Source organism: Syngnathus scovelli, chromosome 19, assembly GCF_024217435.2.
Source record: "Syngnathus scovelli strain Florida chromosome 19, RoL_Ssco_1.2, whole genome shotgun sequence".
NCBI lineage: Eukaryota > Metazoa > Chordata > Actinopteri > Syngnathiformes > Syngnathidae > Syngnathus > Syngnathus scovelli.
Window position 1 is genome coordinate 4,572,218 of NC_090865.1, and position 13,853 is coordinate 4,586,070.

At 41.8% G+C, this 13,853-nt stretch overlaps 1 protein-coding gene across 1 annotated transcript in view; it reads left to right on the top strand.

Moving 5' to 3' along the window:
• Positions 1 to 1,634: 1,634 nt before the first annotated feature.
• csmd2 (CUB and Sushi multiple domains 2) overlaps positions 1,635 to 13,853 on the top strand; it is an 83,197-nt gene continuing 70,978 nt past the window's right edge. The window contains exons 1-2 of the mRNA XM_049751343.2: positions 1,635 to 2,433; positions 11,398 to 11,614. Coding sequence (XP_049607300.1) covers positions 2,298 to 2,433; positions 11,398 to 11,614 — 353 coding nt within the window. The 5' untranslated portion in view covers positions 1,635 to 2,297. The remainder of the gene's footprint in view (positions 2,434 to 11,397; positions 11,615 to 13,853) is intronic.

The following is a 13,853-nucleotide window of genomic DNA, read 5'->3' on the forward strand; positions in this document are numbered from 1 at the left end:
ACTTACGTCATCACTTGCTACTATCTCAACCGTTTCTATTATGGAAGCATTTTAGATTTGATCCACAAAACTCGAACCCAGCCAAAACATTTTCAACACTTGGCAGGTTGCTGTTGACTCAGTGGCAATGCATGACAACTAATTCCCTCAAACAGATTATGTTAATTTGTGCAGTAAAATTCTCTGTTTGTATCAAAAAAATCTAGCAGCTGCTATTTTTTTTTTCCTCCATTGAAATATTAATGTGACATTTGAACAGGCCTTAGGCATTTGAAGGCCTGTGCCGAGGTTCATATATTTCTGCTCGAAACTATTGATCTAACTATTAATCGTACGAACTCCAAACCAATCTCGATGTTTTTTTTTTTTTTTTTTATCGTAAGATTGACGCAATCGATTACTATTAAGTTAAAAAAATATTCAAGGTAAATTTATTGTTTGATAGAGGATCCAGGTTTACATATTTTTTCATCACCTTTTAAAAAAAAAATATCGCAATGTAAGAAAGTATTAAACGATGTCAGTGTTCAATTCGAGTTTAAGTCAATAACATCGATATCCAAGATCAACATCCGCAAACATCAACATGGAGTCATTTGCCACATGCTCGAGACCAAACCGACCTATGTAGCCTAGCAACAGCGCAGAGCATACTGAGAAGAGAGATGAATGTCAAGAGGGAGATATTTAGTCCGTCTCTGCCACTTAGTCATTCCCACAAACAGACGTCAGAAGGAACATCGGTTTACATGCACAAGTTTAATTTCTCCACTCACGACCGTTTTGGCATTAGCCAAAGTAGCAACACCCTTATTGGAACTTTAAGCACCCGTCCCCGATAGCGAGTGACAAAAATACAGTGACAAATAAATTTTACCTCCCTCTGTTCAATACGATCCTCCGCCATGGGCCTTTTTTTTTTTTGTACAAAATGTCCCCTAATATTTTCCTGTCACCATCTCAGCCATAAATAAATACTTTACAATACAAGCAGTCTTGCTCTAAAACTTTCCCACATTTCACGCCTCTACCCTATGCATCCCGTCACTGATCATAACGATCATCAATACATCTTGTGTGAGCAACGCAAGAAGTTGCAAAGTTGAAATCCCCGTCTTGCGCGAGTGTTTATGATCACTGAGGTTAGAGGCCGTTGCACATTTCATTATCCTCCACGGCGCATTGCGGAAAACTAATCATAGCAGCCATATGCAAGAGGTGCAAATGACATTCAGTTTCACCAATGGACGTTCCGGACTATTAAACAGCAATTTCACAATTAGGCGTGAACACGTCTATGTTAAAATGACTTCCATTCCGCTGAGTGAATGCTACATTGGTCATAGTTGAAGCCGTTGATGTCGATGATCAATTATTATTGATGAAATAGAATTATTATCCGAATTGCAAAAAAGGGCTAATTTGATTAATACAAGAAATATTTTACAGCAAACTCTCTGTGTGTGTGTGTGTGTGTGTGTGTTTCTCATTTAGGTCCAAATGGAATGATTATTTACCATCATTATACTGTTTGCTTGTAAACTATTTTATATTACAATAGGGAGTCCACGTGGATTGGCACTGAGAGGAGAGAGGGCAACAGTAAGTGAGGGAGAGGGAGAGAGAGAGAGCGAGAGGAGAGAGAAGCTCTGCAGTCTGATCTTGGCGTCACACAGAGCTGAGGCAACGCTGTCAGACGCCACGTTGACCATCCTGGGAATAACTCCAATTTTTCCTCCATACATCAAGATTCCATCATTTCCGCACACAGATGCTGGGTGGAGAACTTTGGGGTTTTATTCTGCCGTTCCCGGATCACGTGCTCCCATCGGCTCATTTGTATGTGAACCTAGTTTAAGGTGGATTATCATGCCTGCAATTGGTGACTGTCTGGATGGAGATTTAGGAGCCGCGCGGCAAGCCGGTGGAGGAACGTTTTGCTTTTGACGTGCGTCGTGCCTCTCCGCGGAGCAGCCGAGCGATTGGCGTGATTTGTTGTTTTACACGCGTGCGGAGTCGACGAGCTCCCACTTGCAGCGTATCATTTTGGCTTGGAGACCCCCCCCCCCTACTCTTCCACACACAACCCCTCCCCTTCCCCACACTCTCTTCTCCCCAGGTGTGAAATTTATACCAAGCAGACTCGGTGCCTGCAAGACATGGTTCATACCAGCTGCCAGATCCGAGCCTCCTCCATGCATTGGGATTTTTCTCAGCACCCACACCGAGTGAATCACCCTTTTCTGACCATCTGAGAACTATCCATACAGTGTAGACCCGGCGGAGGAAGCTTTGCCATGGACACCGCTTTGAGCCGGGACGGGGCAACGGGACCCACGGAATGCCAGATTTGGATTTTGAAAGGGGGAGCCCGTCGGTGGAGCAGGGTGATGCTTGTGCTCTACATGTGGCTTCTGAGCGCGTCAGTAAAGGGTGAGTCCCCGTCGAAGAGCTCAAGTCAAATGCGGCAGGCTTACACACACACATTGCAACCGCTGACTGAATGCAAATCAGCACCTTCATTAAGACGCATGAAGATGCGCCTTGTGAGGTTTGCCACTATAATGGGAGATGATTGCTGCATCACGGGCTTTTCACACTACAGGGGTGTTTTGTATATCAGCGATGTCATACATTAGACAGATTCGGAAAAAAAAAATGTGTTGGGTTTATATAAAGGAGTTGGCTGCTGCTGCTGTGTCTATTTTGGTAACTGTTGAATTGCAACAAGAGCCCCCCCCTCTCTCTCATAGTGAGAAGTGAAGCTGTAGGAACTTGAAAAAGGAGTAAATTTGACTGCCCCCCCAAAAAAAAAAAAATCAAAGCTGCAGTGGGAGGGGGGGTGTCCTAAAAAAGAGTGCAAGCAGGCGTTCAGCATCCATAAGTGCATGTGCGCAGAGAGAGAGGGAGGGGGGGGGGGGGGTCTTTCTTTGAATCCTCCTTCGCCTTCCGACGTCAGAAGATCTCCCCCACTTGTTTTTCCCTTCTTACGCATTAATTTCGTATGCAGTCTTGTAGCCAAGCATTCAACAGATTTTGTTTTTAAATTATATACCATGTTTCTTGGCTCAGATTTATAGAAACATCTCCCTATTGGCTTTCTGGTTCATATATTGGATATTAAATTTATATTTTGCAAAGTGCTGAAGCCAGAGTGGATTTGATAGCAATCCACCGTGGCTCTCGCCCACTCAAACTTTTGGCACGTAATCCACAAGTGAGTGGGGACAGTGCTTGTTGAGCTTCAGTAGTTGATTGAAATATACTACTTCCACCCACAAGGTGAGCAAATTTGTGTCATCAAGCTTGCTACCATTTATTTTATTTGATTGATTGGAGAAAAGCAGAGAGTGCTTAGTCGCCTCGTCTAGCACTTGGAGGTCAGTGCGTCTTGCGTCCCTGCATAGGAGCCACCGGCAGTTGCCCCTTCCCCCCATTAAGGGGCACCAGAGCCCCACACTCTGCTAAGAAGTAGCGTAAAGAAATTCCTCCTATATAGCTCGTGTCCCGTCCCAGCATGGACTCAACGCATTGATTCAAACAAGCCAATATTCGTCATCTGTTTCACAAGCGGCGCTTAACTCGCCTCAGGTGTATAAAAGGTATTCATTTATCAAACAGTGTGTGATTTTAAAACAACATTGTAGCCTCTGCGGGTGTCTCCCAAGAGGTGAGGAGATAGAGATGTGTCAAAGAGAGCTGGGAGCGATCAAAAACAACCTTCCCGGAGGACCTGTCGCTCAATAAGCGGTAATCAAGCTCAAAGCCGCAGAGGAGAGAACCCTAGGGCGGTGTGGGACGGAGGGAGGCTGAGTGGCGATGACGTCTGCAGACTGTCTCTGACTCCAGAAAGGCATCATCACAGTTTTTTTTTTTTTTTCACGCTGATGTGTTATGATGATGATGATGATGATGCAAGCTCGAGAAATGCAATGCAGGTTGGATGCTTCGTTTTGATTTACTTTGGAACGTTATAGCATCAGTCAAAGTGCAGCTGCAGTTTTGCTACATGTGGAAATTTTACACGATCATCATTAATTGGATAATGCTCCCATTATCGAAGGAAGGAAATGCACTTACAATCCAAAGATGAGTTAGTTGGAACGGAAGGATAACAGTGATTCATTTGCAGTGGGCTGCACAGGGTAGCAGTTGTTATGCTTTTTCTTTTCTTTTTTTGTATTCTTATTTTAACGTTGGCTTTTTAAACTTCAATTAGTTTTAGTTTTTTTGTTTTAAATTTTTTAAATGAGTCTTTTTATTAGTTTTTGTATTGGTTTAGTTTTTGATTAAAAATAAATAAAATAAATGTCAATAAATAGGCTCATAAAGTAAAGTAAATGACAATTCTCAAATGATATTTTGATCTTCCTTATACTGCAATACCAAAACAAATACTACTACAATAAATGTTAGGGTGCCTGTAACTGATTATTTGAATTTACATTAGTTTCTATGGGAAGTAGTGCTTCAGTTTTCATCCACTTCAGTTTTAGTCACATGTTCTGAAGTGGATTAATCGCCAAAACGAGGTTTAAACTGTATTTAGCAAACGTTAATGCAGAACACATTGCAAGTGCAAGTCAATCGTGATTTCAGCACCACGGACAGCGCCAGCAGCCAACAAGTCCACTCAGTAACTGCTGCTCGCTGTATCACAAACTGGCTCTTGAATTTGGGATTTTTTCCAATGTTTCCATGGCTTTGCACTCCCAATTAGACACAGTCACACTTTAGAAGCCTATTTGATAAGATCTGATCAGATTTCTGCCTCTAATTTCATACTAAATTAAGCAAATGCGAGTCATTTAAATGAAGGGAACATATGAGCGGAAGTGAACTGAAGGCAAATCTCGGTCAAACTTACTGATATGTCATACTTTTAGTATTCTTAGTAACTACTTTTACTTTCATTAATCTTAGTTGCTGTATCAGGTCCATCATCAATGTGACACTGACTGATTATGTTATTAAAATCATTGCGCAAAGTGATAATATCAACCCCCAAATTAAAACCTATTTGTCATTGAGGCACACCGTCGATATGGTCACCTGACTGAAATGTTGCCAAGTTAGAAAACATCTGATGTTTTGCCCAGAAAATGTCACGGAGGCACGTTCTGCTCTTGACCTCCCGGAAGATGTCTTGGCCCAACGCTCTCATATGTCGTCTGCACCTAACGCTCCCATTGCTTCATCTCACCTCTCTCCCACCTGTCCTCCTGCTACATTCAATCTCCAATCTGCCGCATGCTCCGTCGCCTCCCATCTTCCATCTGCTCTCCACGTTCACCGCTGAGCAATAAATGCAGGAAAGGAGCCGGGAAATGGTTAACTCAACATTTTTATTCAAAACTAGGCAGTGTCTTGAATACACAATGTGGGTGGGAAGGTGAGTGATGGTGATGATGAAGACAATGTGCCTTTGGAGTGTCGGGTGATTTCCTGCTGCATAGTAAATGATCAATTTGGAGCGCTTATTTGCTTATCAGTCATTAGGTACTCGCCTATTAGGACATACAGGAGTACTGTGTGTGTGTGTGTGTGTGTGTTCTTGTTTGTCTATACAAGCTGTCACCTAACTTGACTCTTAGATGATTTAAGTGTCTGTGAGTGTTTCCTCAAATCGTACTGTTTGACTATGACCAACCACCACCCTCTCGCCACGCTGTCATCCATTCCCAGATGGTCCAAGCTCTGTTGTCGCGCTTTGTCGCACAAATCTTAGCCACAACGGTGACTCACACACAGTGGTTTACAAATTCATGCGCACTCCCCACAATATTGCTAAATGTATTCATGCAGCCATTTGCTTCTATGCGCAGGCTCATTGACGTTTACACACACACATACACACACCAAGTTCAAGGTTCGTAACTTAAAAGTCAGATTAAAGTGGCACTCAGTGAGAAGGCAGAACATCGCATACAAAATGTTCCTTTAGCAGCTTCCTCTTCTAAGTACTTTGATTTTAATGCGGTAAAATATAGAAAAAAAATATTCAATATTATGCGCAATACTAGAAACAGGCAATTTTGTGTCTGAACGAGTTCAGTGATGGGAAATAAATGAAATAAAAGCTTTTTTCTTGGATCGTGGCAAGGCATTATTTTACATACATTACTTAGACGTGAATGCTTTTTGTTAGCTTGTCTATGTTAGCATGTCATGTAGTTTTGTTTCTTGTTTTTGCTTGTAGCTTTTTGTTCATTCCTTGATCTGAAGCAACCACGGTAAAAGCTTCATGTACGATATTGTATTGCATTGTATTACATGACTTGACTTGCACTCAACTTTTGTGTTCTCCACTGTGCATTGGTAGCGGAATCCTACAATATGTTCACCTTTTCTCGCCCAATCTCCCAGTGGAGATGCTTGGTTGCTGCGGGCAGCTGCCTGATGTCAGCGACCGTTGCAACCGCTCTGCAACTCCTGTCACACTTGAGAAAATTAATTCTCTAGCTTAAGGTAAAAATAAGCTAGACATGATTTTGATTATTTTTTCCATACTTTTCCCTTCCGATGCTGCTGTCACTATCAGACAAGGGAATTTTCTTGAAATCCTCCCATAAAGAAGGCTTGGTGTAGACTGTCTTGTAAAGACACAACGCTTTCATTGACTTCCTGACTTTGCCTCCTCTTATCTGACTGTAATGATCCAGGAGATAGGAGATTAGATCCAGGGCAGGTAACTTGTCCTTGTCTTGTTACTTTCCCGTGCTGTTTCTCTTATTTCCAAGCTCGTCGCAATCTTGTCTGAGGTCTTTTTGTTGTTGTTGGATTGTGGAGAGAAAACGTGTTGCTTTAGTGGTCTGGTTGCATTACTTTCGAAGTGCTAGGCAGAGAAGGTGGAATTTCTTTACCTGAACACTCACAATTAAAGTGACTTTATAAAAAATATATATATTTCGAATCAATCTACTATAAAGCCAAATCCAAATAAGGATGTTTCCGTCAAACTGGTTATCGAGCTTAAACAGCATGTGTGGGCTCATGTAGCAGATTTTGTTTTCTACTTCTCTCACATACGCAGAGCCACACGGAAACCTTCTAGGGGGGCACTTGGTTCAGAATCGAAAGGTTAAAGCCATCCCCAAGTTGAAGTGAGCTGATTGATCATGTGCTTCCCAGCCATCTCTCTGTGATAGATGGAATTGTCCTGCTGGGGCACTCATGACCCGGCCTTTGGATCCCATCTCCCTCTTGGGTTTCATATACTACAGTTAGAAGTCTCCTTGTTTACCCTCTCCCGCTGCTTACTTATTATGCATACATCAACTTTATTCAAAAGAGTCTCCAGCTCCATGATGGACTTAATGTAGCATCGATATCAATGAACACTTGCAAATGAAGCTTCAAGATGATTCATGAACCCCTTGTGTTTATTTAGCCCTCTAGATGGCACTAGAAGAGCTGAAAGCCCACCGACTTGCCATTTCTTAAAACCCTCGCTTTGCCATCTAAAGAAGCCAAAGAATACAGCAACTGGTTCATGAAGCAATTTTGAAGCTTCATTTTCCCATCACTACGGTTACTCTCATGCTTTTGTGCATCATTCGTTAGTTTTTATGAATTTCTGAAGATATATAGTCATTTTTGTTGAATTTGTAGCTTGTCTTTGTTGAATACTTTCTTAGTAAGCCGCACCTCAAGCATTTCCAGTTCATGTAGAACGAGCCCCCCTTTTAAACTGAGCCATATTTCTAAAAACTAAAATTAATGACAAGCCAAATGAAGACTTGATAGTCATGACCGAGACCATAAACTCTGATAGGAAAATGTTTACTGCACCGACAAATCAATTGAGCTGTGTGGTCAGTTCCTCTTTAGACTTGCACGCAATTAGACTGCACGGAACGAATCCTGCTCCGAAGATCATAAGACTAATTTATGGATTAGCCACACGAAATAGTTCCCCTTAAGTGGACGCAGACGCTTCTTTTGCATTTCCTGTCCGACTATAACTCATTTCATTATCACCACACTGATGATGCTAAAAGTGAAGGAAGTGAAAATGAGCTGCTAATTGACTTCCACCTTTAACTGAGGTGTCACATCAAACAGTGCGAAAACAAACGGCGAAATGTGCATTTGGTCTCACAAACGTGCGAGTGCAAAGTGTTAAGGCGGACTGCGGCAATAATAAATTATTAAAAGAAGGGGATTTGTCTTTTTCGGTGTCGTCGCCATGGCAACAACATGCATCTTCAATGAAGGCAGCTGTTAATGAGGCTTCTTGAGCTGCACCATGCATTAAGCCTGTTTTTTTTTTTTTTTTTTCCCAAGAGGATTTGCAATTTGTTAACGTGATAATAAAGAAAACTCCCACAGAAGCGGGAGTCTTTGTGAAAGTGGGGAGGGGATCATCAAGTCCAACATGCCTTTGACACTTAAAGGGGTTGTTTTTTGCTGTTTATCATCTCTAAGCTTTGTGCGTGGGCTGCCGAGGAGTGCCGTTCTTCATTGTGGCACAAGATAAACATGATGCTGCTCAAGTGGGATAATAAGGAGAAATAATACCGCTATTGACTCTCCTTCTCAATTTAATAGAAGGCTTCACAAAATTGAGAAATAGCTTTCTTCGCTGCTATTGCTCACTCCATTTTCCTCTCAGTCTGATAGAACACATACTCTATTGTGGATTATTTTTACCCGGCTAGCTTTTTCGCATTAGCAGGTTGCTAAATTTGGTGTGATCATCTAGAAATGTGCAAAGTGGTAGTGTTTATAAAATGCAACTGGCATCAACGGTGTGCTCATGATTGCTTTCCAAGCACAATGCCAAGTAGTGGATGTCGCTGGACTCCAAAGCAGTGGCAAGGGTGTTCCGTGAAGTGACAAATTATGCATCTTTATTTGGCAGCCTAATGGACAATTCCGGACTTAGCCAGGAGAATTTTACCTGCCTGACTGCATTGTGGCCTGTTAAGTTTAGTGGGCAGATAAATTGTTGCAGGGCTTCCCAATTTGATCCAGTGAAGACATTTTAGATGTGCAACTCTTCTTTTTCAATCTCAAACTGCAGTCATGCTGCAAATATCTCGTCGCTCCTATGTGACCTCAGTCGAGAAGGGCGAAGCCCAAAATACCTTTGTTTATATTTTTCCTCTTTCAAACTCATTTACTCTCCCTGGCCATTGTTGACCTTCGCGTACACAGCCGCTGTCGTTCACTTTCATTTCTTCCAGTCTGACACCTTTTTTTTTTATTACCTTCAGATGTTTGTCTCTATGAAACCTCCTGTCCTCTATATTTGACAATTTTAGCCATTTTCTCGCCTGCCTTCAACCTCTCGTTCTCCTCTGCTACTTCTCTCCTTCACCATGTCCTGATATAGCGCAGGAGAGTAAATTCATCAAATTGGCACAGCGAGCCGCAAAGCAAACACTATAGCTCTTCTCGCACACATAATAAACATACAAGTAAAAGCCCCGGAGTGCTTCTCGGGCAAGGTCACACTTTTTTTTTCCCTGTGCACTCATTTGGCAGAATGCACACTGGAGTTGCACAGTAGCTGTGAATTGTTGAAAGTTGACACAGGTCGCTGAATCAGCGTTTTCGCAACTTTGGGGAAACTACTTGTATGACATTCTACTTTGTAGCACAGCCAGGATTCATTTAATGGCAGATTATAAGGGCTGACTGCTGGCCAGGCGCTTCCCTTGAAATTTGCATGGAGGGGGGGCTTCGGTGTAGGTCAGCATCCCCCCAGCAGCTAATTTCATAATGCACCTTCAGGTGAAGTTTCAATTATTCATCCATGCCCCGAGTGCTGGTTCTGTTAATCAAAGCCTTTCGGCTTTCAAAGCAAGACAGAGTACTGTGGCGATGCCTCATTTTTTTTTTTTTTTTTACACAGAAAAAAAATGATATGAGCAGAATGTTTGTTAGATTTTTTTATTTATGTTCTTTTTTTATTCACCGACCAATCCATAAAACAATAACTGATGCCCTGACTGAATTTTGAGTTAGAGGATTACCATATTTCTTCACAGATAAGACCCAAAGCTAGATTCAAATCCAAAACGTCTGTCCCGTGAGCCGAAGCCAAATGCACTTTTGTGCCTTCCATGGAATTGCTCCAAGTCATCTATTTTGCATATTATTAAAGATAAATTGGCCTTATTTTCTTTTCTATTCACACTTTGTAGTCATTCATCAAGCGTTGACTTCTCAGCAAAGAATAAAGTTCCTGCCGTCAGACAAGTGACGAAGTGGCTAATTTAAAAGCACTTACTTCCTTTTAATGTCAATATCGTGTGTCAGTATCGATTCTAAAATCGGCCACTTGGCACGTGTGCTCACACCGAAATATCTTTATTATACATATTTAATTTATTCTTCCTCCTGCCTAATCCATCTTGTAATTGCAAATACATTGGCATAAATTGCCTCTCTGGATTTCTGGAATTTTTATGACAGCATAAAATTCATGACAGAGGATTGGAAATGCATTCACCTTCAGATCACAGATCATTTTTGGCCTCAATATCTTCTATTATTTATTCTTATTATTTACAAGGGAGTTCGCCGCCTTGTCTGACCCCATTAGACCCTCCTTCAACCTTCTTGTAGGAGCAATTGATTGATCTGATGGAGGCCTATAATGAAGCGAGCTTACTGACCTAACTGGGTGTATAAAAATAAGATAGAGGTGGATGTGGAGGTTTTAGCTGGATATTAGTATTGACCCGATGCTAATGGGAGGCTAGCTACTGACTTGCTGGGCCTGTTTCAAAACTTTAATGAAAAACCACACGGTGATTGATTGCTTTGGTCTTTTTTTTTTTTTCCTGGTTAAATGAAAGCGGGTCTAATGAAGAGAAATATGAGTCGCACGGTTGTCTCGACTCGCTGCAATCAGAAAGCAATAACCAAAGTAAAATTGGTCATTGGCCATTATGTTCTCTCCTCAGTTTTTATCGTGGGAATGGGAATCCATTACTAATGTTGAAAGGGACAGCTGTTGAGTGAAAGTAGCATTATTTTGTTAAAATTATCGAATGCTTACAGCCGTCTTTTGTCCGTCTACACGTTCTTGAATTTAAAGTACCGTATTTTCCGCACTATAAGGCGCACCGGATTATAAGGCGCACCTTTGTCCATATATAAGGCACACCTTCAATGAATGGCCCATTTTAAAACTTTGTCCATATATAAGATATATACATTTGGCCCACGGGCCGGAATTTGGACACGCCTGCTGTAGTGGCTCAATATTGGTCCATATATAAGGCGCACCTGATTATAAGGCTTACTGTCGGCTTTTGAGAAAATTGGAGGTTTTTAGGTGTGCCTTATAGTGCGGAAAATACGGTAGTGACTGATGTGTGTTTTCTGCATTTCTCTATTAATTAAGTCAACCCAATTAAAGTCTTTTCCTTTTTCTCTTTCCAGCTCAGAACTGTAGCTACACACTACACAGTCCCAACGGGACGATAGAGAGCCCCGGCTACCCTTACGGTTATCCCAACTACGCCAACTGCACGTGGGTGATTGTGGCGGCTGAGCACAATCGGATACAGTTGGTGTTTCAAGGCTTTGCCCTGGAAGAAGACTTTGACATCTTGTCCATTTATGATGGACCATCCAGTGCCGGAAACCTGCGGACAAGGTAGCTATCATTACATCATTACAACTGTGCTGCATTCAAAGTCAATGGTGATAAAATCAATGCAATGGAAATATGTAAAAAGCACAGACAGACTGAGCTCGGTGCCAAACGAGGTTCACATTTGAAACATCATTACACCCCCAAGTTAAAAACCTGACAAGCCCCTTTTGTGCATTACCTGTGTTTAATTCATATTCGCTGCCATTTTAAGATGCACCCACAGACCTAGCATTCAACGCTAATGCTATTTGAGCTGTTATTGCCTGCAGATCTGGCACTCCATCACACACATCCATTATCTGTAATTAGAGTCCATTTCCTGATTCATAGAAGGTATTTTACTGATGCTCTTAATTGCATCTAGTCAGTTTGTACTGAACATATATAACATATGTTTGAGATGTTATGGTTCTTTTCATATTCAACATGTTTGTTATGTGTAGGAAACAAATAAGCAAGGTTGAAGTGACATCACCCTCCCGCCCTGCCATTCCACGTCCGTAATATAAAAATGTACAAGTTGGATAATTTAGCTGCCCTTCGTGTGCTCTCATTTCCTGTTGGTGCCACATGTAATTTTCCTTCCATCTCTCATGCGTCCTTTTCTGGAAATTGTCTGTCACACTCTCAGCCCGATCCCCATCCAATCCTTTTAAAGCTCTTTTTAAAGCTTGCTCCAGGTCTGGGTTGTGCATGTTGTTTGTTGATTTGAATTGAGCCAACACACTTTTTTTTTTTTTTTTAATTGTAAGTTAGTAAATATTGTCTGGCTCACCTCATGTTAAAATAATAGAAAGTTGAATTTGCATTAAATAGCAATCGACATGGAGCTGGGAATAACAGAGAGATACAAATTTGGGTATGATTCTTAATTTTAAGCATTAAAACCATAATCCCAATTGAAAAAAAAGGCAGTCTAGGAAAATACGTCAGTGTACAGCAAAGTAGGCCAATGGCAAATCTGGAGCGACAGAAGCTATCAGAGTCAAACAAAAGCAACTGTCGCTACAAAGACAAGAAGGTCTCCGACACCTTTTATCAGTCACTTCAGAGGTCTTGTCCCTCTGGCGACTTCACAACCAGACACACTGTGACCCTCACGTTTGGTATCATGGCAAACGGAAGCAGTGACTCACACTTGTACCCATAAGTGTGCCCCCACAACACGATATATATAGTCGGGGTGAAGAAATGGGATGACGTACGCCGCTTGCCGACTGCTGCTATAATTTTACATTGGCCATTAATCTCCCATAGCATACACTTTGGAAAATGACCTCTATGTAAACACTGTGTTTGCATGTTGTGTGTTCCCATTGTGTGTCTTGCAAGAACAAATTACATTAAGAGCCATTGTGTTTGAGAAAATTCTTGCTCCATGTTCTCACCAATACAGGTATGGTCGCATCTTGAATTGTATGTTAATCAATTGTTGTGGAGGCCACACAAGAAAACCAGCACACACATTAACACTCACACACAGCCTATTGGATTTATGGTTCCTTTGAGCTCGGGCTGTTAATGGAAAGGCTACCACTTATCAACGCCAGCTTTAACAGCAGACTACTAAAAACAGAGGGGCGGGGAAAGAGTGATAGTCTGTTTTCCGTCATCTCGCGGAAGGGATTTGTGGGTGTCAGGTGCTTACTTGTGAGACAGAATTACTGGGCTCAGATTACAGAAATAATCAACTAGATGGCTGTGAATTTATTTGCCACATCCCTGGTGCTCCTCATTGTGGGTATTGCTATTGACGTCTTCCAACCCTTAGGCCTATTAAGCGTCTTTGCTGCACGTCAGCTATAGCAAGAAAAAAAAAAGTGTTTTCTAGAAGAGATTAAAGGACACAACAGGTGGCAACTGTCCAGCAGTGAGTTTCTGCCCTAGTTTGGTGCTCACATTCTTTTGAGCAAATTTAGTTTGACGTCAGCGGTCTGCATGGATTTTGCCTCTAGCTGATATCTCTGTACCGTATTTTCCGCACTATAAGGCACACCTAAAAACCTCCCATTTTCTCAAAAGCCGACAGTGCGCCTTATAATCAGGTGCGCCTTATATAAGGACCAAAATTGAGCCACTACAGCAGGCGTGTCCAAAGTCTGACCCACGGGCCAAATGTATATATCTTATATATGGACAAAGTTTTAAAATTGGCCATTCATTGAAGGCGTGCCTTATAATCCGGTGCGCCTTATATATGGACAAAGTTTTAAAATGGGCCATTCGTTGAAGGTGCGCC